General features: G+C 47.8%; 9 protein-coding genes and 2 non-coding genes; 5 read left to right on the top strand and 6 right to left on the bottom strand.

Moving 5' to 3' along the window:
* Positions 1-38: 38 nt before the first annotated feature.
* On the top strand, positions 39-3,830 carry CNAG_05250 (telomere maintenance protein). XM_012193167.1 has 9 exons: positions 39-241; positions 433-574; positions 635-758; positions 821-906; positions 956-1,109; positions 1,155-2,029; positions 2,082-2,152; positions 2,204-2,299; positions 2,352-3,830. The coding sequence occupies exons 2-9, from the start codon at positions 473-475 to the stop codon at positions 3,481-3,483; spliced, it is 2,640 nt and encodes an 879-aa protein (XP_012048557.1). The 5' UTR covers positions 39-241; positions 433-472; the 3' UTR covers positions 3,484-3,830.
* Positions 3,779-5,219, bottom strand: CNAG_07822 (FMN adenylyltransferase). XM_012193166.1 has 5 exons: positions 5,003-5,219; positions 4,908-4,948; positions 4,361-4,840; positions 4,077-4,307; positions 3,779-4,025 (listed from the first exon to the last, which is right to left on the bottom strand). Exons 1-5 carry the CDS (start codon positions 5,119-5,121, stop codon positions 3,988-3,990), a joined length of 909 nt encoding a protein of 302 aa, XP_012048556.1. The 5' UTR covers positions 5,122-5,219; the 3' UTR covers positions 3,779-3,987.
* Positions 5,220-5,597: 378 nt separating this feature from the next.
* On the bottom strand, positions 5,598-7,743 carry CNAG_07976 (hypothetical protein; the record flags this gene model as incomplete). The annotated part of the gene is made up of 13 exons (XM_012193503.1): positions 5,598-5,982; positions 6,059-6,178; positions 6,233-6,264; positions 6,329-6,359; positions 6,414-6,527; positions 6,585-6,609; positions 6,663-6,726; positions 6,781-6,792; positions 6,857-6,900; positions 6,952-6,989; positions 7,060-7,275; positions 7,337-7,351; positions 7,401-7,743. 13 exons carry the CDS (start codon positions 7,741-7,743, stop codon positions 5,699-5,701), a joined length of 1,338 nt encoding a protein of 445 aa, XP_012048893.1. The 3' UTR covers positions 5,598-5,698.
* A 31-nt stretch (positions 7,744-7,774) lies between these two features.
* On the bottom strand, positions 7,775-11,069 carry CNAG_05248 (clathrin binding protein). XM_012193165.1 has 10 exons: positions 10,902-11,069; positions 10,710-10,846; positions 10,532-10,636; positions 10,233-10,478; positions 9,785-10,184; positions 9,346-9,725; positions 9,105-9,296; positions 8,875-9,051; positions 8,642-8,820; positions 7,775-8,586 (listed from the first exon to the last, which is right to left on the bottom strand). Exons 1-10 carry the CDS (start codon positions 10,924-10,926, stop codon positions 8,166-8,168), a joined length of 2,262 nt encoding a protein of 753 aa, XP_012048555.1. The 5' UTR covers positions 10,927-11,069; the 3' UTR covers positions 7,775-8,165.
* A 113-nt stretch (positions 11,070-11,182) lies between these two features.
* Positions 11,183-12,852, bottom strand: CNAG_05247 (lysophosphatidate acyltransferase). XM_012193412.1 has 6 exons: positions 12,542-12,852; positions 12,303-12,463; positions 12,154-12,251; positions 12,009-12,103; positions 11,766-11,955; positions 11,183-11,713 (listed from the first exon to the last, which is right to left on the bottom strand). The coding sequence occupies exons 1-6, from the start codon at positions 12,728-12,730 to the stop codon at positions 11,343-11,345; spliced, it is 1,104 nt and encodes a 367-aa protein (XP_012048802.1). The 5' UTR covers positions 12,731-12,852; the 3' UTR covers positions 11,183-11,342.
* A 129-nt stretch (positions 12,853-12,981) lies between these two features.
* CNAG_05246 (hypothetical protein) lies at positions 12,982-14,246 on the top strand. XM_012193411.1 has 7 exons: positions 12,982-13,033; positions 13,081-13,168; positions 13,230-13,307; positions 13,358-13,404; positions 13,458-13,504; positions 13,557-13,641; positions 13,694-14,246. The coding sequence occupies exons 1-7, from the start codon at positions 13,031-13,033 to the stop codon at positions 13,763-13,765; spliced, it is 420 nt and encodes a 139-aa protein (XP_012048801.1). The 5' UTR covers positions 12,982-13,030; the 3' UTR covers positions 13,766-14,246.
* A 416-nt stretch (positions 14,247-14,662) lies between these two features.
* On the top strand, positions 14,663-17,063 carry CNAG_05245 (hypothetical protein). Its single transcript, XM_012193410.1, has 3 exons — positions 14,663-15,266; positions 15,314-16,737; positions 16,793-17,063. Exons 1-2 carry the CDS (start codon positions 15,133-15,135, stop codon positions 15,870-15,872), a joined length of 693 nt encoding a protein of 230 aa, XP_012048800.1. The 5' UTR covers positions 14,663-15,132; the 3' UTR covers positions 15,873-16,737; positions 16,793-17,063.
* Positions 16,825-17,267, bottom strand: CNAG_12388. XR_001045647.1 has 1 exon: positions 16,825-17,267. It is a non-coding gene; the product is annotated as a hypothetical RNA (non-coding RNA).
* An 88-nt stretch (positions 17,268-17,355) lies between these two features.
* On the top strand, positions 17,356-18,853 carry CNAG_12387. Its single transcript, XR_001045646.1, has 2 exons — positions 17,356-18,235; positions 18,300-18,853. It is a non-coding gene; the product is annotated as a hypothetical RNA (non-coding RNA).
* A 220-nt stretch (positions 18,854-19,073) lies between these two features.
* CNAG_07975 (hypothetical protein) lies at positions 19,074-19,718 on the bottom strand. XM_012193502.1 has 2 exons: positions 19,565-19,718; positions 19,074-19,514 (listed from the first exon to the last, which is right to left on the bottom strand). Exons 1-2 carry the CDS (start codon positions 19,600-19,602, stop codon positions 19,244-19,246), a joined length of 309 nt encoding a protein of 102 aa, XP_012048892.1. The 5' UTR covers positions 19,603-19,718; the 3' UTR covers positions 19,074-19,243.
* A 397-nt stretch (positions 19,719-20,115) lies between these two features.
* Positions 20,116-22,481, top strand: CNAG_05244 (hypothetical protein). XM_012193409.1 has 3 exons: positions 20,116-20,537; positions 20,582-21,439; positions 21,488-22,481. Exons 1-3 carry the CDS (start codon positions 20,231-20,233, stop codon positions 22,381-22,383), a joined length of 2,061 nt encoding a protein of 686 aa, XP_012048799.1. The 5' UTR covers positions 20,116-20,230; the 3' UTR covers positions 22,384-22,481.
* Positions 22,482-22,691: the final 210 nt, after the last annotated feature.

Below are 22,691 nucleotides of genomic sequence, written 5' to 3'. Positions count from 1 at the left end.
TTAAGTGATATAAATGCATGCATACAAGGATGAGAAATGCGACATGGAAGTCGTGGCTGAGTGGGGATGACGTGTCTGCGGTATATGGGGGTGGTTTTTGAACGGAATTGGCGAGATCCGATAATTAGTCTACTCAAGTCTCACCACTGCAAGTCCTACCGTCTCTTATTCTTTCTTCCATCCTCCTTCCAACCCAGCATTCTAGCTCGTCACCGCTCTTTACGTCGCAGTCCAGTCAACCGTACGTCCTCCTTCCTCCTTTCTTCACAAACCATACCCAGCAAAGGCGGTGTCGTCATAGGCGTTCTTGAAGCGTCAAGAGTCGAAAACCAGAAAAGCACGCTAGGAAGACACGCTCTACCCACAACGCTTCTACCACACCTCTTATCGTCCAGCCACCTTATTCACAACTGCTGACTATTTTCTCCCCAGAAGTCAAAATATCCACTCTACATTCGCAGCTTCTTCCCACATGTCGTCCTTATTCGAGGCCGCCGCGGCCTTCGAAGAAGCGGCTGCACATGGGGCGAACCCCGTCATACTCGAAAGGTCAGGTAAAGGACAGTCCTCTGTAGTAAGTATTGCAATCAGGTGGTGGGAATATACTTATGTTCACCCAAATTCGTCAACACAGGTCACTATGACAGACATGAGCGGTGCGAGTTCCCGTGCTCCGACCTCGGCAGAGATTGATGCTGTCATTGCCGCTGCAATAGCCAACGCACCACCACCTCCTCCTTCGGACTTTAACTCTGACAGTGAGCTACCTTCTTCCTCCAGCAGACGACGGGAAAAACAGCATTAATGGCAGACTCATTAGTAAACCGTTCTGTAACGCCACTAATGACCAATCTTTTGCCTTCGGCAGTTGGTAGTGACGGGCGAGTCAACCTTTTCGTGGGGAACGTAAATCTATTTGCTTGCTGCGCACTGAAAGTTGCTAACTTTGTATTAGCTCCCGTATAGAGTTCGATGGCAGGACCTAAAAGATCTTTTCAGAAAAGCAGGAACGGTATTGAGAGCGGACGTCAGTCTGGGGCCGGATAACAGGAGTAGAGGATACGGTACCGTTTTAATGGGCAGTAGGGAAGATGCAGCACGAGCAATAGGTAGGTTGACTGATCCTTATAGCATTCTATGCTAACCCAAAACAGATCGCTACAACGGTTACACTTGGCAGACAAGGACTCTTGAAGTCCGACCTGACCGCCTCCCGCCAGAGTATGAACCCCAGTCCCATCCCATTCACCACAACGCCAATCCTCGCTCCGCCTTGTACTCTTTTCATAATTTCCCTGGTCCCTCTCATACACCTTTCTCCATCCCGGGCCACATCACCCCTCAATCTGGCCAAGGCTGGCTCCCTGGACAAATACCTAGTTCAAGACCATTCTCGGCCGCCGGTGGCCTGATACCCGGAGGCATGGGTATCTCATCGAGTTCAAGTGCTGTGAATCTGACGAGCTCGACACCGATACCTGGGGCGCAATCGCCTCCTTCTGTCTTCGGAGCCCCGTCTCTTCCACTCAGCGTACAAAATACGGGTCTTACTGCTTTCCACTCGCTTAGTCAGTCACCTCTTGCTGGATCTCTCACATCTGGTACTGGAGCCGCTATGCCTGCAAGTGTCAACGCAGCTCGCCGGGAGTCTCTCACACCCTTTGGAGCGTCCCTCACAAGTTTTGACTCTACAGCGGCCCCTCTCCCAAGTACGTCGCCTAATATGGTTGCTTCGCGGCCTACATCCAGCAGTGATAGCGTCAAACCTCCTTCTCCTGGTGGAAGCCGTGCACCTCCACCAGGTACGCTTGGCCCCCTTCCTCCTTCCTTGTTTGCCGGTATAAAACCTGCGCCAGCTGTTGATGCCATGGCACCTGCGATTGTAGGGGAGGTACCAGCACAGAGTCCGAATGGAGGTGCGGGCAGATTGGCGGCGGCGCCGATCCCTCAATTGGAAGGGCTGGCCAACCAGGGGATGGGATTGGGTCCTCCTAGCACGTTGCATGACCGAGTGATTTTTGTCTCAAACGTAAGTCGGTCATCTTGGAGATCCCACCGCGTACGCTGATTGATAGTCGCAGTTGCCTTTGTCGATGCAATGGCAAGATCTGAAAGATATGTTAAGGCCTGCGGGAACCATCATTCGAGCAGAGTAGGTTTTCATTTCCCATTCGTGAGGAGTACGGTACTGATCAAGTAAAAGCGTTGCCACCGATGCCCACGGAAAGCCTAGAGGATTCGGGACTGCATTGTTCGCTACCGAGGCCGATGCCACAAGAGCTGTTCTTTTGTTCAATGAGTGAGTGGTCTAAAGCTTTAACTTTTTTTAAGTCATATCTGACCAGTCGTAGCCGCGAGATCGGTGGTTTCCGGATTCGTGCTCACTTGGAGAGGGACATCCACCCTGAAGTTTCTCAACGTAGTGCCAGAAACTCGGTATCTGGCGAGCCCACTTCAATGGGTATCCAGGACCATCTGACTGGCATCCCGGAAGGCGTCAAGGATATGCTCCAAAGCAATGGCATTACTCCGATCGACACCTCAGTTCCTTCCACCAAGCCTAGTAGCACTTCCCCCATCGCCAAGCTCCCTTGGAGTCTGAACACTTCTTTACAGACTCACGCCGCCCCAGGGCATGGCCATCCCCCTCCTCACGGCGAATCACCGCCTAGCTCTCACACTCCCGTGTTCCGTCATCCGCACCATCCCGGTCCCATCTCCATGCCTCCCTTCCATATGGAACACGGGAATTCCATATCACCACTTCACACCCGCGGTCTCCCTCCTATGACACCTTCCATGCCTGGGTTCGTTTTCAATTATCCCGAGACGCCCCCTCTTCATGGGCACGCCTCTCATTTCATGTCTCCTGCCGCTGGACCATTTTCGCCAGGCATACCTGTCACATCACCCGGTGCATTCCAGTACAACCCTTTCCTCAACCCTGCTCCTGGAGCTCCTGTTAACCGCTTCCCTTCTACTTCTAGTAATCACCCACAAGCCGGTTCAGCCGCACTGGGCACACCTACGACGCAAGCGTTTCCTAACGGGCCTATTGGATATGGACAGTATGCCGGTCCTCCAGGTGGGGCGTTACAGGGTAAGCCTGACAATTCACCGAAAGTCAGGCAAGGGCAGGATTACTTTGCCAATGCGATCCCTCCCCAACATGCTACTTCCGCGACTGGAAATAGGATGTTGAGCGTTGGTACTTTGGGCGGGAAAGAGAAGTTGGGGAGCAGCCCACTGAGCGGAGGGGATGGTCAGAACGATTCAGACGAAGAGACGAAAACGCTGTCCCCGGTGGGTGATGAGTTGGCGAAGATGGCGGAAGATTTGACGGTTGATGACGAGAACGAGGATGGGGAGCCCGTGAGGCGGAGTCCGAGTGGGTTCAGCCTCTCGGGTTTGGGTTCAAATGCGGCGGTTAGCCCAGGTGGTGGAAGAGCTAGTATGGACGATGGAAAGCTGGGTAGGCACTAAGTTAATATTTTTCTCTTTTTTTCCCTTTGTTTCTTTATTGGTTGGGGTTAGTGAAGAAGGTGGTGGCCAGAAGTCAAATGGCCTTGGGGTCTGAGTTGGAAAATTCTTTTCTAAGTCTTTTTTTTTGGGCAGAGAGATCTCATTCATCCATTTTTTTTTTTTTTCAGGTATATAGTCTCTTAGTTCTGGTTATTAGTGGCGTTTTATAGAAAAGAAAAAGGGATTGGAGCTTTAGCATTTGACGAATACAAGATGGGATTCAAAGCAAGAGCATTATAGGGAAATTCATTTGGGTAGAAGGGGAAAAAAGTGTTTATGCATAGTTCTTCTGAGCTTTTCTCATCTCGACCATAAATAGTTGACGCCTGCCATCATTACCACTTGAATCATCTTCCTCGCATGTTCATTTCCATTACTACTCTACATGTATAGGCTCCGTCTAATCTATGAATTACAGTATTACTGCCATGCTATGTATTTCGCCGCTGGTCAAAGACTGTTTTTTCAGTGCCTTCCAGCACGTTCTTGGCTTGCATCTTTTACTAATTCCCTTATTAGTACTGGTCTTTCAAAGGTTCCAGTCGCCGACTTACGCCTATGTGCCGGTTCCCATCCCCCTTCCACATTTCCGCTCTTCAACAATGGGTTCGGCAAAGTATTTGTCGTTGAACCCAATGATGTGTAGCCATGGTCATACAGTATACAGTATGGCACCTGAAGTTCAAGGAGAAAGTTCCATACATCTGAGTACGCCCAATGAAGAATAGGGTGGACGCGGATGAACTGGGGCCAAGAAGGGTCGGTGGGTGCTATTATATCCACAGCTGCGCGCTTTCGTCAATGACCGCGCAGAGTGAGTAGATAGTAATAAACTGACCATCATTGGGATCACCCTGCCTTATACCGACTAGAACACCTTTTACTCCCCTTCCTCCTCCGCATCCCAGCCATTCCTCCAAAGCAGCCTTCATACCTCCTCCAAATCTGTACAAATCCAGTCCATACAGCTTGGAGGATGAAAGTACAAACTCGTCGAGTTCAGCAAAAGGGTTGGGAGCCGTTATATATATTGAACGGATTGGTGGGTATGGAAGGTCGGTTGGCGGGTGGTGGTGGGTGGAGTGAGGGTGTGAAGAGGGTGGGGAGGGGTTGGAGGTTGGTGGGGTGATAGAAGGGGGTGTACATGCTGGCAAGGAAGGTGGGAGAACTGGTTGGGGTGAAAGAGGTTCTTGCGGGGCACGAGACGGCAGCGGGGGGATCGTTATATTTGGTGAAGGTTTGGGAAGTAGATGATGTGGGAGGGAAGGAGTATGCCGGGCATACAGGACAGCAGCATAGAGGTGCAGCAACACCGTACCTGAGTGAATCACCAAACAATTAGCCGTGAGTAGCAATGGCAATAAGCAGCTTGCAGGTAGACATACAATCTTTACCTCCATTAAAAGAGATAGCCACAGCTTCCTCCCTACATTAATCCGGCATCAACAATCGATCCAAATTGCACAAGCTAAATACGCACCCAAGGATATCAATGACAGACTCGATGAGGACGAGGGCTTCGTTTATGAGCTTTCCGAGCGGATCTTGCTTTTGAGCTCTTTCCAGAAGAGTGTGCAAAGACTGCGATACGTCTGTCATTGTCCCGGTTGATGCTGCTGTGGGCCGTTGAGGAGATGCGAAGCGCTGAAAAAGGCAGCTTGGATGACCGATTGAGAATACGTAGTATAGCAGCGAAGAGCGTGATAAATAAGTCCGACATCTCGGATCTCATTTCGGTGATCCCCGGTTTTTACCGAAAACAAAAGGCAGGCAAAAGTTAAATAAAAAGCGCACGATGTTAGGCATGCACAAGGACAACTCGAATGTAGTAGTAGATCAGATGTTGGATCATCCACTGGCTGAATGGTGTTCAATGTGTAGCTAAACTAAGAATGACAGAAACCAAAGTAACGGAGACATTGGATCTAATTCTTCGGTTAACAAGGCTTTTCGAAAACCCCATTACATGGTGGAAAACTGGCAAAACATACGTCGAGTTCGGTAAGATGGGCTGTAAGAAGGCGTCAGAAGTTGGTGCATAGCGTAGAAAGTTCGTTGTCAACGAGAGAATGAACAAGGATATACATTGAGATAAGCACAGAGTCAGTAGCTCTATATTAAAAGCACATTACTTAAGGGTATAGAGTATGAAATGATCCCTCTCCAGCCTGAATGCCTACATCCAGCCTGCAAATAAAAGCCTTACTAACAACACCGGTACCATCCCCAACATCTTCTCTCTGGCTATCCCCCACCACACCCCACGAACAGCAACCCCATTAGTCACCCCAATCGGCCCTCCAGCGCCTGTCAGGTTCGAGTTCGTCTCCGCCTGCTGGATTGTCACTACTGCGTCCGATTGTTGATACACTTTGACGTAATTGATGAGCATGACGGTGTTATTGAGGTTGAGTGGGTTGGAGACGTATTCGGGACATGTGCCAGGGCAGTAAGGGTATTCTATAATAGATTATTTTTTTGTCCATGTCAGATCAAAGTAGTGGGGGAAGACGGCAAGAGAGAATGAAGGGCTTACGATTCCACACGCTGTTGATCCAATCGCCGCAGAGGTTGATGTTGAGCACCAAAACTTGGGCTTTGAAGAAGGACTCAAGATCACAGATGGATGCGTCCCACGTAGCTGCTGGTAGACCCCCTAAAAATCCCTACGTTATCTAATGATATCCGATGGGAAAAATGCCCAACCCACAAAAGTCAGGATCAGGCGTCTCCGCAATGATGCTACCTCCGCCTCATCAGCTTTCTTAAGACCAAACCAAAGAGGAGCTTTCAAGAACCAACTGACTCGGATGGTATCATTGCTCTATTCCAGTTCCCTAACCACTGACTTAGCTTGATCCAAAGAAACAAAGTTCCGACATGAGACTGACACATGCGAATCCCATCCGTATCCCATTTCATTGCGAATACGCCCCCACCAGCCAAGTTGAATGACATCCCGTACGACGAATTGGAAGCGGAAATAATGGAGCAGCCACTGCCGCCTGCAGTCACATTATTAGATTGCACACAGAATTTGTGGAAGAAAGGTGGTTAGTGACCTGTAGATGAATCACAATCTTGGTTCTTTAAAAAAGGAATCAATTTATATGTTCAGAAAAAAAAGGAAAACAGCTTACTGTTAAAGTGCCCAAGTACAGATTACTGGTGCTGTAATTAATGGAGCATCCTGGCATCGTATGTCTGTTCTATCCCCTCAGTTCTACGATCCACATACCCTTAGAGGGCTCTACTCACATAGTCATTTGACTAAGAATTGTAGTCTGTCAGCTAGGAGGTGATTACAAATGCATGGCATCACAACACTACTCACTTGTTGGTATTTGATTGAATCCCTTCGATAATGTCAATTTCTCCCTTGCGGTATCATTAGTATTGGGCCAAGCCTATCTCAGCATAAAAACCCACTGTCTCAGGCCAAGTCCCTTCATATCCTAATGTCCAAACTGACCAACCAAGGTAATTAGTACACCAGTATATCGCGTTGATCTATGCAGCAGAACCCAAAGCACTTACATGCTGGCCAAACTCCACAACCCCATGGCATCAGAGCCAAATCGATAATGAACAGACCGCCTTCAAATAGTGATTTGGTAGTGATTCGGACAGAGTTCCTGTTGTCACCGATGGATGTATCAGACCAATGATCTACTTGAATACCTGGTATTCCATCGCTTGTCCAGAACGCAAGACCATCCTTGAAAGCTGTTGCATTATCCACATAGGTCACGACTAAGAAGTCCGAGCGTCAATATTTCTTTATTTCTCCTGTTAACGAAATATCTTGACTCACGGCCATGACTTGGATCTATCGACAAGCAGCTTTTAGCAAGATTGTTCAGATTCAAGTCACTCACCTATCGTTGTGAACCAGTCCCACCCATCAAAAAACGTCTGCCCTTCATATGCGATTTGAAGCTCCCAATTCAATGCTCTTTTCGCTTCGTTATCCCATCCTATAAGCTCAGATTGGCTGTACATCCTCCCAAGAGGCTTGGCCTCACTGTTTCTTCTGCGAAGAGTAGGGCGGTCCCTTGCAATAGGGAAAGGACTAAGCATTGTGTGGTCAAGAGAGGGGATATGAGGAATTCGATAAGGTAATAAAGGCTGGAGGGTTTTGGAGTGGGTCGGCGGTCTAGCGGAAGGGCTTATAGCACCTACAATGCTGACAAGAAGGGTAGCTAGCAGTGAGTGTATCATTATCGGTCTATGTCGTCTATAGTGCAAACCCGAAGCGATTGGCGATTGACATATCATTACCATCTATGAGTGGATGTGGCTTTTATCTGTATGCCTCTCGTCTTGCAATTGCGTCCTGCCCCAGAATCACTGCCAAAGGACCCCTCAACACGTTTTTTTCCTGCCCACGCGTCCATCAGTTGCCCCGCCGTCCATGTCTGTGGTCGAGAGAATAAAATTGGACGGTCAGCCAAATCTGTCAATATGAGTGGTACTACAGACTGAGACATGACACGGCGCCACACAGGGTTAGCATTTCTCGGACGCAACTCATCATTTTGTTAAATACGAGTGATTATTGGGCCTCAGAAGTACGCAGAGAGCTACCAATGATAGGCTCAGACGCCGGAAACCCATATCAACATACATTTTCAGTTATTCATCTAAAACAGTCCCAACAAATCATCTTGAGCCGCCGCCTGCGGTTGTTGGTTTTGCGGAGCTGCAGGTTGCGGCGATACACTCTGCGGCGGGCTAGACAGCCCTGCCAATCCGTCAAGCCCACCCAAACCTCCTGAACTCTGAGCTGACGCTTGAGCTTGAGCTGCAGGCTGGCCAGGTTGAACGACTGGCGTTGTCATGCTAGCAGTGGAGAACAAGTCCATCAATTCATCTAACGGGTTCGTGCTCTTGGCTGCGCTCGCAATAGCCTGAGAAGAGATGCCCAAACCTGAACCCGGAGCAGGGATGGAAGATTCGCCGTTGGTAGGAGTAGGTTCGTCGTCAAAGTCGAGCAGGTTTTCGGCTTGGTTACCAGCAACGACAGCTTGAAGGGCCTTTTCGCGTGAGATATCGTCTTCAGCACTGTCCAGCATAGGTTAGCTTATCAGCACAAGGTTTGAATGAGAAGAAGACATACTCCAAGCTCTTCTTGTGCATCTCGTCTGCACCCAAACGACCTTTGCCTATGAACGTCGCCGCAGGCTTGTGATATACGCTCGCCAATGTCGCGATTTCACCAATAAGCTCCTCAAGGATTGCAGGAGAGACAGTGGTTTGAGGAAGGCTGATAGGTGGTCTGACTGACAAAACAACAGACTATATCACACGCATTAGAGCTTCGCATGGATCAAGAGGTAGATATTGACCTACCTTGGCGGCAGCGGGGTCGGATGACAGCAATCTCCAGTATATGTAAGCTCTATCTCTGACGTCTGGGCTGTCACAGTCCTTCGTAGCAGCTTGGAGCACTTTTTGGACAATAGCCTGGCTTTCATCAGGCTTCTTGAGGAACAGCTTGACAATCGCTGTAAGAGTTTGAAGTTGAACCTACAAAGACAATGAGTCAGTGTGCGATTAGTGAAATCATGATGAGTCCGTACAGTATAGCTTTCCTCTCTGAAAGTCTCCAAGAACGCCCCCAGCAACTCATCCGCATTCTCAATCTTCTCTGCGTACTCGCCAATGAGCCAAATCAAAGAGGCCTTGGCCTCAGGCTCATCCAATTCCTCAAGATTGGCACAGAGCGCGGGGATGATACCTTCGTATGAGTGGGGGTATTTTCGGAAGATGTCCTGTCAAAGGATTAGCCTCATCCAGGTATACCCATGCAGTGAAGCTTACCTTTACGACAATGACAGCCTCCTGTACGACATAGCTAACTCTTGTCTCGATCAGCTCCATCAGTACGCTGACACATCGTCCAGCAGCCTCATCAATCTTGATAGCAACTTGACCAACCGCCCTGACGGCCTTGCGAACAAAATCGACATCAACCTCCGACGCGTATTCCTTCAACTCCCCCAGCAAAGTGTCCACATTCTTCTCGTTCGCCAATCTGACCATAATCTCAAGCTTCTCCACCTTGACGTAGGAAGGGTCGTTATATTTGCAAAAGAAGACGCGCATCTCGTTGGCAAGGATATCGGGACGTTTCTGCAAGAGGAGATTGATGTTACGAAGGGCGACCCATTGCACCTCGGGCGGTGAGGAAATAAGGGTGACTGTTCGTTGTTAGTTAAACCGGGTGAATAATTCTTTAATAAATGAAGGTCGAGCTCACCTAATGGAGGAGCCATTTTTCGAGTAAGAGACTTCAAAAGATCTTCTCTGGTGACATTCTTCATATGAATCATGATCACCTTTACCGCACCCAACACAACTGCCGCATTCACGTGCTGGAACTGGGGCATTACTCTTTCACAGATATGTTCACTCTCCTTCTCATCATTTGTCCTATACCTCGCCAAGGTGGTGAGGATGGCAATACGACCCCATTCAGAACATTCGTTCAAAGCGACAAGGAGTTTGGTAAGGGTAGGGGGGTCAATGATGAAAAGGGATTGGTTGGGACGGGCGCTGCTAGGAGATTCATCGTCATTTGGCGAGCCAGGTTGAGGGGGAGGAAGGTTAAGAGAAGCCTCATGAATATCCCCCAGTGCGGCAACAGCATTTGCAACGACCTGTCGATTGATCAGACATCTTCCTACGCTCATCGATACATGACATACCATAGGGTTACCATCGCCGATAAGATCTCTCAAAGTTTCAATGAACCCGTATTCGATAGCCAACTCTGGCTTCAAGTCAAACACTTTGGCGACACACAGAGCAGCAGTCTTTCGGACGTAGGGGTTCTCATCTTTGAGGCACCGAGATAAAGGTGAAGCGAGGTAGTCGAGGATCTTCTCGGCACGAAGGATGGACATGGTGCGGATGGCAAGAGCTCGGACAAGAGGATTGGGGTCGGCAGTGTCCTTCATAAAAAAAAGTTAGCAGAAGTGATGGAATAAGCCAAACTCAAACTCGCTTTGACGAAAGTGTTGACGGCAAGGATAACGAGTTCAGGTTGTGTCTTCGCATAGTTCATGAGATACAAATATACGAGTTTCTTTTGCTCCAGGTCATCTGTTTGCTGTGATCAGGATATCAGCTCTACCTGAATTTCCTTCCACATTGACTTCAGCAAAGAGTTGTTAAACACTTACCATATTCTTGACGACATCGGGAAACAAACCACTACAGTCCTTGCCAATGGTATGGTTCGCAATGACTCTCTTGATAGCATCTGCACGCTTATCCCTGTACTCTGAGTTCAGCTGTTGGCGAAGTTCCCAGTTCTCGCCTAATTATTTCAAGGTTAGTGAATACGTGTGACGTGAATTAGGAAGGGGACCAACCTTTGCGGGGTGGGGCCATAGCCATTTTGAACGCCTTTTTTCCGGGATTAAATGTGTGTGTGATGGATATGCGGCAGTAGTGTAAGTGCTGTGTAAGTTGGAGATTGAAATATAGCAGATACGAGCTGGATCAATGTAAAATAAAGGAAGTTATGGAAGAGATGGACGATTCCAGCGAGTACTCGTAAGGTGTCGCGCGCATCATCATTATTTATTCCCAATTTAATTGCTCACAGGGGGGTCCTGTCTCTATTTGCTTGTTCTTTCTACCCTCTAATATTCTCCACTTTTCCCGTGCTCAATGCATCACTTTGCCATACTATGTATCGCCAAAAGAAGCAAACCATTGGATACAAACAGTGTCAATGCATGAACGCCCCATGCTACGTTACACTGATAATACGGCCAGCCCCGGCCTCCCACAAACCCCTCTGCTACACTTTAGGCCAGATTCTCCTTCGGCTTCTTCAACAAAACCGCGTCCTCGTCCATCTCATCCTCTGTTGTCTCCTCACTTTGCGCCTCGAACTTTCTCTCAGACCATTCACTAGAGACACCACTAGACGGAACGCCGCGCTGGCGGAGAGCTCCACTTTCGGAGATGTCGAGTTGTATGGGGGCACCGGCGGGAGGCTGGGTGGTGTTTTCAGATATGGAGGGCGCAAGAGAGACTGCAGAAGAAGTAGAAATAGAAGAAGAGGGTCCTGGTTCGGATATTTCTCGGAGAGCGTGAAGCATACTTTCGCGAGTGGACTCGGCAAGAGAACTAACGTCATCCACAGTCAAACCGGTTGTGGGAATTGGGGGAAGCACTACCACAGTGTCAGTTATATTAATCCAGTTGTGAACGGCTTTTCTTCATACCTCGGATCTTGAGAACACCGGAATCAAATCTTGTGCGTCCGTTAAAGAGTCTGTGGTAATTTTCACACACGATAGGGACAATAGGAATTTGAGCTTGGACCGCAAGGTGGAAAGCCCCCTTTTTGAAAGGAAGAAGGGAAGGTTCAGGAGATGACGAACGCGTTCCCTCGGGGAAGATCCAAAGAGACACCTAAATTATTTGTAAGTGCGTTGCCAGTATGCTAAACTGACGTCAAAACTTACACCCTTCTTTTTCATGTCCTCGCCAGCAATTGCAAGAGCCTTAACTGCATCATGTCTATTCTTTCTGTTGACAAATACAGCTCCAGAGAGAGACACTATTAATTGTTGTTAGTTTAGAACAAGCTTTCATAGGCGCCGTACTCACTAAATTGACCAAGGAGAGGAGTCCACTTGAGCTCTTTCTTCGCCATAATGGCTGCCCGCTTGGGGAAGATTCTTCCGATATACAGAATGTCCAAGAAACTATAAATTCATTAGCATAAAGTTCGCTTCTGGAATCAACCTTATACGCACCTCTGATGGTTACTCAAAAGCACAGCACCCTGGTGTTGCCCATCCCTAGCCGTCATAAGCCCCTCAAGATGCTCCTCTCCTTCAACCTCAAACTTGATCCCAAGCAGAGGAGCACTGAGTCCATAGAGTGATCTAGCCACATAGTAGTTGATGTTCAATCTCTATATCACCATTTGTGAGGTAAAGATTAGCACGTTCTTGCCAACTTCTATCCACACACAGTGCAAATAAGCACATACCTGACCAGCAGCAGTTGCCAAAATACTAACTACCACACCCCAGACACTCATAAGGCCTAAAGTGGAGACATAGATTGTGATATTAAAGTACAATCGCGCACGTTGGTAGCGCCTTGATAAGACACCAAGGGTTGAAAGTGCTACGGTAGATACGAGGGCAACGGGTTTGAGGAGCCAGGAGATACCCATGTTGGCTGTTCGAATGCAGTTTCAGGGTTGCTGGCGGTCGAGCGAGTGGTTCTGTGGCCCCTTGCAGATATAGTCAGAATCTATAGAGTATAGGAGAAAAATACAAAATATGCGAAATTCGTGTTGAATGCCTTTGCTCAAACAAGCCTGCAGCCGATCATGTACAGGAAAATTGATCCCGTTCAGGCACTGTGGTGACGTCGAGAGCTGGTTAGATAGTGAACAGCGACATGCTGATAACAAGCATGACATTTCACATATTTTCACGTAGAATACAATTATAAGAGTATTAGCAAAACAATGGTGAGCGCTTCGCAAAAGACTGGGGTCTATAATGACATCTTTTTCAGTCACGAACGGTCGATATCCCTCAGGACGTCCTCGACGCTCTCAAGCAGTTCCGATTCAAGAACAGCAAGGGTACCACTGCCATCTCTGGCAAGTTTGCGCACTTTTTCTAATAGTGATCATGTCTAATAAAAGGCTGGATACCTTCTAGTCAAAATCATAAAGAACAGCTTGACCATGGCTGTGGATGAGGAGTTCGAGGGTCAATCTATCGAGGAAATCGCTGAGGGTAAGTTTACAGATGGTCGACATGTCACCCCGTAACTAACGACTCTGCAGAGCTGCCAGAGAATGCTCCTCGCTATGTTTTACTCGCGCATGAACTTGTATGTAATGATTATTAGATGCTCTGTGGTGCTAACTGACTGGAATGCTGCAGAAACACAAGGATGGCCGGATATCGTACCCCCTTCTCTTGATCAACTGGTAAGTCGATAGCTTTCGCAGTGCACATGGCAAACCGCTTATGGATCCATAGGGCACCAACTACTTCGCCTATTGAGCTTATGACCCTCCACGCTTCTTCCCTCAGCTACTTCCAACAAGTTTCTGAAACTGCAAAAGTATGCCAATGCTTCGATCAAGCCAAGTGCGTATGCTGACGGTTATTTCCAGGTCCTTGAAGTGCGCGATGGTGCTGAGGGATTGACCACGGAAGCTGTCGATGAGAAGCTGCTCACCCATTAAAGCAGCCTATCTCTTTATACCAAATGGTTTGAAATGTACAAATGTAACCGAGACCAAGGGGTTATCAAGTCCAAGGCAAGTTGTAACACATCTAAAATGAAACTGTACAGGGCGTAACCGTGGCATTATTACCGGAACATGCGATCAACAACATTTGCAAACGATTCTTGACATTAGTGACTTCCCTCTACCCCAGCACAATTCCTTAGCGCAGAGTATGACCACTTTACGTGTACAATAACCATGCAGCCTTCGTTCAATATCAAGCCGTTCCAAGGACAGTTTGAAAGGTGTCATGGTAATCATCACATTGCATCCCTGGCCTTCGGCCGACTTCCATTCTGCAAGCGACCCATTTATCGCTGCCAATTGGAGATGGACTAGTTTGGACGCGGAACGAGGTGCGGAGGCTTTATTTGGGGGAGGTGGGCGTTCCCCAACGTCGACCTCATTGCGATTTAATCAGCCAGGCCGAATTGAGGAGGGCACGTCTTTATATTCCAATTCTTCATCTCTTTTTGAACATCTTTTAAGACTTTGTACTCCCTTGTCTCGCCATGTCGTTGAGAATTGTAAAGAGAAGGATGCCGATGATTATCAATGGGAAGTACTTATTCCAAGATTCGTCTTCACCGCCTGTTGCTTTGGATTGCACCTTTCAAGAGGTAGGAGCAGTAGGTTGACTTGGTGAAGGTTGTTGAGAATAATCAGAAGAAAGAGTCAGGAGAGGTTATTGCACTTTAGCGAAATGAGTATGCTGCGACGAACGGTACATTGGTGTGGTGCTACGAATATTTTGGACTTCATCAGCGATTGAACGCGGCGCTGGCCGTTTTCCAAACAAAGAAGAAGAAACAAATAAACCAAATGTAAACACAAACTAACAACGAACGTGTTCCGTCCGTCATTTTCTTCTTCCATCATTGCTTCTTTTTATCCATCCATCTATTCATATCGCCCCTGATTATATACCGCCAAATAAATGATCTGTGTAGCCTGCCACGCGTATCTCCCTTTGCCTGCTGACGGGGAAAAGCCGAAGGCACAATGCCTCAGGGGTCTTAATCTGGGCCGCGAAAGAAGTCGCGCGAACAGAGCAAGAAAGAAACCGGAGAAAACAGCAGCTATCGAGAGGGGAGAGATTGAGGTGCCGGCAGTAAGCCCGTCTTGAAGCCGCAGAGGAAAGGTACGCTGGCAGCGTTTATTAGGAAATCCAGAGGTATGACAGTTTCGGAGCTCTCGCGAACGCGTTCCGTGCTTCAATCCACAGTCATATCCACCAGTGTTGACCCAATACTTCGACTTAAGGGCATAAAAATGATTCTGAAGAGGAGATCAAGCTTCGAGCCTCGGTCCATGACAAACCTATGAACTTCCAAGGCGACAGGGAGGTGCCCGCAGCGCAGAGACCGACGATAGAGGGAAAAGATAGAGAGATGTTTGCGAAAGATTTAGCGCAGAGCATGATCGGTGTTGACTCTGGTAACGGCTATCATTTTGCGTTAGTTCATCCTTATCGCCCCGTTTGCATGGCTAACATCTGTACAGGCAAGATAAAACCGAAGTCGATGGCAGCTCTGTGAGGGTCACATATGACTGTTGTCAAAGCTCGTCATTGGCGCCTAAAGCTAGGCTCGCCCATGATGTCCTCGCAGCGACATCCCATACCTCATGCTCAGTCCCACTTTCATCTTCGCCTTCTCAATCTATAGCCCCCAAAGCAAGACGAGAAGGCAGGACGGGGATGGACAGGTTTCCATGTCGCGGTCGCTTCTCAATCCGCTACAACAGTCAGCGACGTGTTGTCACCGTTAAAGCGAGACAAGCTATTCCCCACATCAAATATCAGCGTATCGATGTGCCTTTTGAGGTGGAGGAGCGTATCCGAGAAATCCTGAGTTCTGGTGTTGCAAGTAACCCAAAGGCCAAGGATGTATTGGCAGTTATCCACGAAGACTTTGGTAACCAGTACTATTGGATCTCTGATGACCAAATTCGTAACCGAATAACAGAATACCGTCTTGGCAATGACCCAATGGTATCGACGAAAAGACGGCATGATCCAGCCTGGCCCTGCAGCATAGAAAAAGGCTCACAGCATTCCTGAGTCAAGTGCGTTAAGTGCCCCAGATCCGACCCAAAATAATCCATATGGATAAGAGACACGGCAGAAATCAGCTAGGCCTTGAGCACCTTCCATGATGCTCGTATACCCTTCTGCCTACGGCATGTCAAGGCGTGTATCATCGAGTGAAATGCGTTGAATATGACCAATATCCTACGTCGAAGCCCATTGCTAGTTGTATGATTAAAGGGTGGCTAACTTCGAGAATGTGCGGCCCCACGCAAGGCTCACGGAAGGTCCACCATTTATAAGCACTAATTCGAGTCCATCATCAACGCCAAAGCCGCATTCACTGCAAGATATATTCTGCCAGTGCCCCCCCAGGGTAGTAGACCCAGCGACATCCCTCTCCTCGCCTTATCTGTCACTTCTGTCTCTCATTGGGCCTATTATCCCTCCTGCCGAATCATAGGCTCGTAGTTTACCTGATTCGCTTACGAATTCCCAATCTTTCTTCGTCATCCGATTCTTCCTTATTTATTAAATCTATTAGCAAGTTGGCCAAGGTTGCCAAGCTGTAATTCGTGTTAGAGGATGATGTCAAATACGTTTCTCTCGCTAGGGCAGCGTCTTAGACGGTTTTGGAGAGACTTGGAAGTCCATGAGCCTGGAAGACCGCTTTCGAGATGCCGGCCAATCGTTAGCGGATTCTCAAGAAGTATTGTGATGGCTGAGAACGCCCTTACGCGCGCCTTTGAGAAGTTTTGCCCCCCGGCAACTTTATCAACAGGCGCTGAATCTTTTCCATGATACCTTCCACGCACATCGGAAGACTCCTGGTGTCTGGGGCAAAACATCTCAAGTCATCTATGCACGGACTGTTAGAAGCATGTATCTTTTTTATGAAGTGAGCCATCTCATGTGCAAAGTTTGACAATTGTCAGTTTACATGCTATCTATAGGTCAATGGATTTCCTGGCTTTCTGGGCATACATGTGGACAAATTGGTACATGCCAGATCGGTGGGAACTTTGGGCGATATCTGCTCATATGCAATTCATGCGCCTACGCAAGACAAACGTGCTAGTCAAGGTGCTGTCGTTTTTGTATGCGTACCACCTGCCACGTCAAATAAATCCTCCTTTGAAAACCCACATGCTCGCTTAGTTGCGACATCAAATGACTTTCATCTGTCGACATCCTCTCGTCACAACCTGTCGTTGTCTGAACAAGACCATATGTCAGGGACGTCACGCCGGTCAGCGTAAAAGCCCGACGCTCAATCGAAGAGGGTGGCGAGAAGGAAGGACGAGGACAGAATAGCCGAGGCCTGAAAGGGAACAGGAGCCGGACTAATGGCTGACCGATGCGACTTTTAGACGTTGGAAGGTCTGGAAGGTGGAAAGAGGCAACGGGACTGGGACAAGGTAAGAGAAGACAACAGTATTGATTTTCTGAGGAAAACTATGAAAACTATAAACTACGGTTTATATACTTTTCCTAGTTTTCCTTGCTTACTCATCTTTCTCATACTGCTGACTCATGTACTGGACGGGGCCCGAGGAGGTGGTGAGCATGCTGACCAGAGCATGTATAGATAGCTCGAGGGAGACAGGAAGGTAGAAGGGTGGCGAGAGAGAGACCGAAGGACGAAGAGAGAGGTCGAGAAACCAAAAAGAATTTAGACGATCGGCCGCGGTCGTCGGAGGTGGAGGTGCTTTGGTTCGGCGGCCGAGAGAGGTGGAGGTTTCGGGTGTCACTTCTGCATAGCGTCGTGACACCATAGAATGAGCTTACAGCTCCCTCAAGCACGAGCAGTACAGAAAGGATATCCGACAGAGGGAAGAGAAGATGTGCTCACTTTGCCGGTTCCTAGGAATCCGGATCAGGTTCATGGACTGCTTTTCCGGTACCTTCAACGTCAGAATGATTTTAAAAATTAAGACTGCAAAGATTGCATGGAAGCCAAGAGATCATCCGAAGCAAAGTCCGGATTATCTACCAATTTCCCAATAGACGAATTCCCAATAGACGAATTCCCAATAGACGAATGAGACAAACATTTCAGCTTTATCTTCCATAAGCTAAGACAATACAGAGACCTGATCTCACTATCGTGAAGAAGGATAATATCCAACTCGAAATCAAAAGAAGCACTTTCAAGCATTTGTTTCTTCGTTACGAACTGTCCGTTACCAGTTAGTACAGCAGTTGAGCAACCTGGGTTCCTTGATCCACGCCTGCTAGGAAAGGGATCTCATCCGAGCAGCCTTCGAGACAATCGATGCGGGAGCTTTGGTTGTTCAGAGACCGCGGTTCTTTTACCGCCTGATGTTTACCCATCAACGATGATGGTCTCTCAACAGTAACGTCAATGATCCGGAATTCGACCTCTTTATCCTCCTGTGCAGTCTCAACCAAGACATTCCTTGGCATGTCCAGCTGACCAATGGTATGGACCATTTATAGCCGATTTACACGATACTCGAAAAAGACGACTCTTGAGTTACTTCCTCTAAAAGAATTGCTCCACATGAAAAAGCGACACTCTTCTGCCCGAATTAGAAGGATAGCATGATTTCAACCTAGATCATGAACGATGGTATGAGGGATGAGATAACGGGATATGATAGCGTAGCGGATAGAAGTGCTCAGATTTTACAGGAGTGGGGCCGAAACCTGGAGCAGAAAGCCACTTCCAAAGACTTGAGCATCTAACTGCCCGACATCCTCAACAGCAAATCTCTCTCCCGAACGGACGCTATTGTGACCAATACCATCATCCAGCAGTACTTCCAGGGCCATAAAACTCTACTTTCTGCCATTCAGAGACTTTTGGTGTCTGAGAGGGATCATGGGGGATATGGGCAGGATAAACCTTGCCCTTACTGCATGGCCAACCATGGGTACTATATCCACAAATCCCAGGCTGTGGAGAGGGCAGAGTTTGGGAGAAGTCAGGGGATTTCAGGAAGTGGTGTAGTTTACTGGATTATACAAATGCTGGTGTATGCAAGTATTGCTGGCTCCCAATCTTCCATCATGACAATGGGGACTTACACAACTCTTCTGAGTCCGTGCCTGCAACTACTACCATTCCACTTTGAGGCATATTCTAGGAATGCCTTAAAATTCAAAGCCGACGAAGGATCGGACAATAGCATTAACAAATTCAAACCATTCAACGTGGAAGACGAATATTGCAATGAGCACGCAGACAAAGAAAGAGAAAATAAGTGATGTAGTGCTAAACAGTTTCATTTCCGATTAGCAGGCATGTGTCTACTTCCCCACCATAGGGTTTAACGTGCAGTGTAAAACCCCGGTTTTGCATTGCATGCAGTCGTCATTTCTGAGCCGCTGCTCATGCTCAATCAAAACCTTGTACATGATTTGATGATAAGAATCATTTCCTAACAATCAGTTCCCCTGCCCTTTTCCAAGGCCTTTCTCAACTGGCTAACCTCCCAAACCAAATCTTTTACTACCTTATGCAACTCCGTAGTATCTCTTCGTATACCACGCAAAGACTGGATCTGTCCATTACTGAAGATGAAGGTGAAGAACGCCCATACAAAGATGGCTATTAGCAGCAAAGGGATGTATTGGTCGAGATCCTTTTTATTGCCGACGCTTTGTTGTTCTGTTTTAGGGAGTAGAGGCTGCTCTTCTTCAATAAGGGTCCTTCGAGATATGTCAGTTGTTGTGTTGGGATAGCTTGAGAAGATACCAACGATTCGTCTCCGGCAACTTTTGATGAAAGACCAGACATTCTAAAAAAGGAGGTGATATGATAAATAGGATGGGAAAAGTCAAATCAATAAGATGGTGAATTAATAACATGGGTGGCAAAAAACGGAAAGGGGTGATATATAAATACATTTACTTGTCTTTACAGTCTGAGTCTATTCTTAGACATTGTTCTAACGCGCTTGCACTTGGCTCACATAATATGAACACACTCAAAATACAGTTGTTATTCGCGCCTTTTCGAGGAAGCTGCGTGTCAATAAATCGTGTTTTGCGGTTCGGGGAATAAGCATTCTGGCTTCCGGCTTCAGACCCGCTTGGTCAGTCGGCGCCCGCTTTCTGCCCCACTAGCGTACTTCTGCGTTGTCCTTCTCTGATCATCACCGTTTCACCACTGATCAGTCCTCCGGGAAAAGACCGAAGAATATAAGCAAAGATACGCTAGTCTCGTCTTGGGGTTTACGTAACCCAACATCCTGCTCTTACCTTCACCGATCGCCGACGATTCACACCACGCAATTGTTGTCATTCTTTTCTTCGTCGTTCATTGATCTCCTTCCTCTGTTGGAGCGTGCAGGAAAGTACAGAAGCTGCCGAAGAGACATCTCAAAGGAAATACTGTGGCGTCGCCTTACGAACTGACGTTTAGCATGCCCACAAGGCTCAATCAACCTGCGGCTTTGGCCCCCACTCGCATTCTCGAACCCAAACGACACTCCTCTGACCAATCTTTTGCCGGAATTAAACCTCAAATTAGGCAGAATATATCACAACTGAGCAAGGACAGGAAAGTCCGCAATGAATCGCCGAGGAGGAAGACAATGGATCAGCAGGAAAATGAGGAAGACGAATTTCATTATCTGTACAAGAATGCTGTCATGCCATCAGAGGCGTACGCATGGGAGAAAAACGTAGCGAGAAAGGTGTCCAGGCCATTTGATTTGAAGGGGTCTCATAGTGGGTCAATGATTGACAGTGTTAGACTGACGAGCGTTGCTTAGAGCTCAAAGTAATAGGTTCGTTACCCTCTATCTCAACTAGTCCTTCCGCATTCTCCTTTCCTGAGCAGTCTCTCCGAGAAAGCATTCCAAAATCGATCGACCCTTGGATTGATGACTCTAAAACGGACTCTTTCATCTCGACATCGACTATCGACAATCCACCGCCAACGCCTCCGCCCAAGATTACAATTGAATCGGACGAGCAGCCGACTCCCAAGGCTACACAGGTAGCTTTCAATATCGCGACCGCTGTGCGGAAAGCCCCGTCTATCAATAGCTTTACTGCTAACGGATCTTTCTTGGGCCTTCCAGAAGAAGCGGACATGTTTTATAGGAGTAATGTTGTCTGGGGCGAAGTTGACCTCAACCAAGATCAACAAGCGTCTCACATGAAACTTGCCGCCGCGCAGCACTTGTCTCCCACGAGTGCAGATCCACACAGGCGTTTGAAAGTTACCGATTTACAATTTGAAGATGCAGAATCGGACCCTAATAGGGCAAAAAACGAGGAAAGTTACGATCTCAACGACATTACCGAAAAATCGGAGCCGTTGGACAAGCCTTTGCCCCATTTGCCAGATGTCAGTGGACCTTCGGAATACAGTATGTCAACGTATTCTCAGCCGTCAGCAATCATCCCAAAGGCAGCTGAGTCACCTGAGGTCTTGCACTCCCTGAATTCTCAACCTCTCCCGCAGTGGAAATCATCGACGCCGGGCAGATTCAAACATCGCGCTGTCTCAACTAAATTCTATGAGCATTGCGACGAACCTGAGGAGAATGAAGGGGGACAAGGCGCGACCATACCTAATCGGACGGTCCATAGTTCGTTTGAACTGGAACATCCCAGACAGGATGGTGAGTCGAGGGATTGTGGTATCGCCATTCAGCTTATGTCTTGCGTAGTTCGAGTTGAACGTGAATCGACTAGAGCTAAGCATGGCCAAGCAAGATCGGTATCATCTACAACTACAGCCAACACGATCGGGAAAAGCCATTGTCCTGCAGAAAGTACTTTGACAAGGAATCAAATCCATGCAGTGGCCCGTCAGCAAGCATCTGATTCAGTTATCGACCACAGCATTGCCCCCGCCAAGTCCATTATGGATACTATGACCAATATGATCAATAGCGCAAAGGGATCAAAATCAAATCGGGGCTCTTTCGAGCTCAACGATCACGCAGTTATTCGTGCTAGCACTGCTGAAAATCAGACCGTCAACTCTTTGGCAGAAAATGAGGATGTAGAGATAATTGGCGATCTCACCTTTGCATCCTCGCGACGGCCTTCCGTATCCTCGTCCGTCAACACCATGGGAGCTATCAGTTTTGCATCTGCCACGGCCCCTCGGATTTCTTTCCGCTCTTGGCACGATCGCGATACGCCTTCTCAAGACTCTCCGGCATATCACGCAGTTCGCACGCGCTCTCAATCGGACGGGCCCGTACCGCGCTGCATTTTTGAAATCTCCACTATATTTTCTCAATCAAAGCCAGGACCAAATAGGAGGAGGCACCGATCAATCCTCGACCCGCTCTCCTCTTTCGACCCGCATGTACCTATTGTTCCTAGCAAGGCAATCCCCAACGACAACTGGATCCTGATCACCAACACTGCGGAAGATGACATACTTCGAAAGGGCTGGAAAGATGTAGAAATGCGATGGGTGGAAGGTGAGAGCTTTTGGGGGTGGATGATGAGGAAACTTAAAGGAGAGTGTTGGAATACGGTAGTGGCGAGAGAGAAAAGAGCTGACGAGCAGCTCAGAATGATGGAGCTGAGTGACGGTAAAGGAGGATAGAATTAGCGTAGAAGCTCATTGTACATTTTATTGACACACAAGCGTCGTTTGTAATTTCCTTAGTTCCGATTTGATATCATGAATGGACAATATTATCGCTATATGAAAATTGCATGGGCCAGATTGATCCTGATGCACTATGGAATAGGTGAGAGGGCCAAAAAAAATGAGGGCATAATATCTCAAAAAAGGAAAAAGAAACTTCCTGTCGGAGAATCGAACTCCGATCTCCCGCGGACTCTGTGGAAATGAATCCTCCAGTGACAAGCGAGCATACTAGCCGTTATACGAACAGGAACTTGTTATTA

Source organism: Cryptococcus neoformans, chromosome 4, assembly GCF_000149245.1.
Source record: "Cryptococcus neoformans var. grubii H99 chromosome 4, complete sequence".
Classification (NCBI taxonomy): Eukaryota; Fungi; Basidiomycota; class Tremellomycetes; order Tremellales; family Cryptococcaceae; genus Cryptococcus; species Cryptococcus neoformans.
The sequence above is the reverse complement of the archived record's forward strand: the minus strand, read 5'-3'. Positions and strand labels throughout refer to the sequence as shown.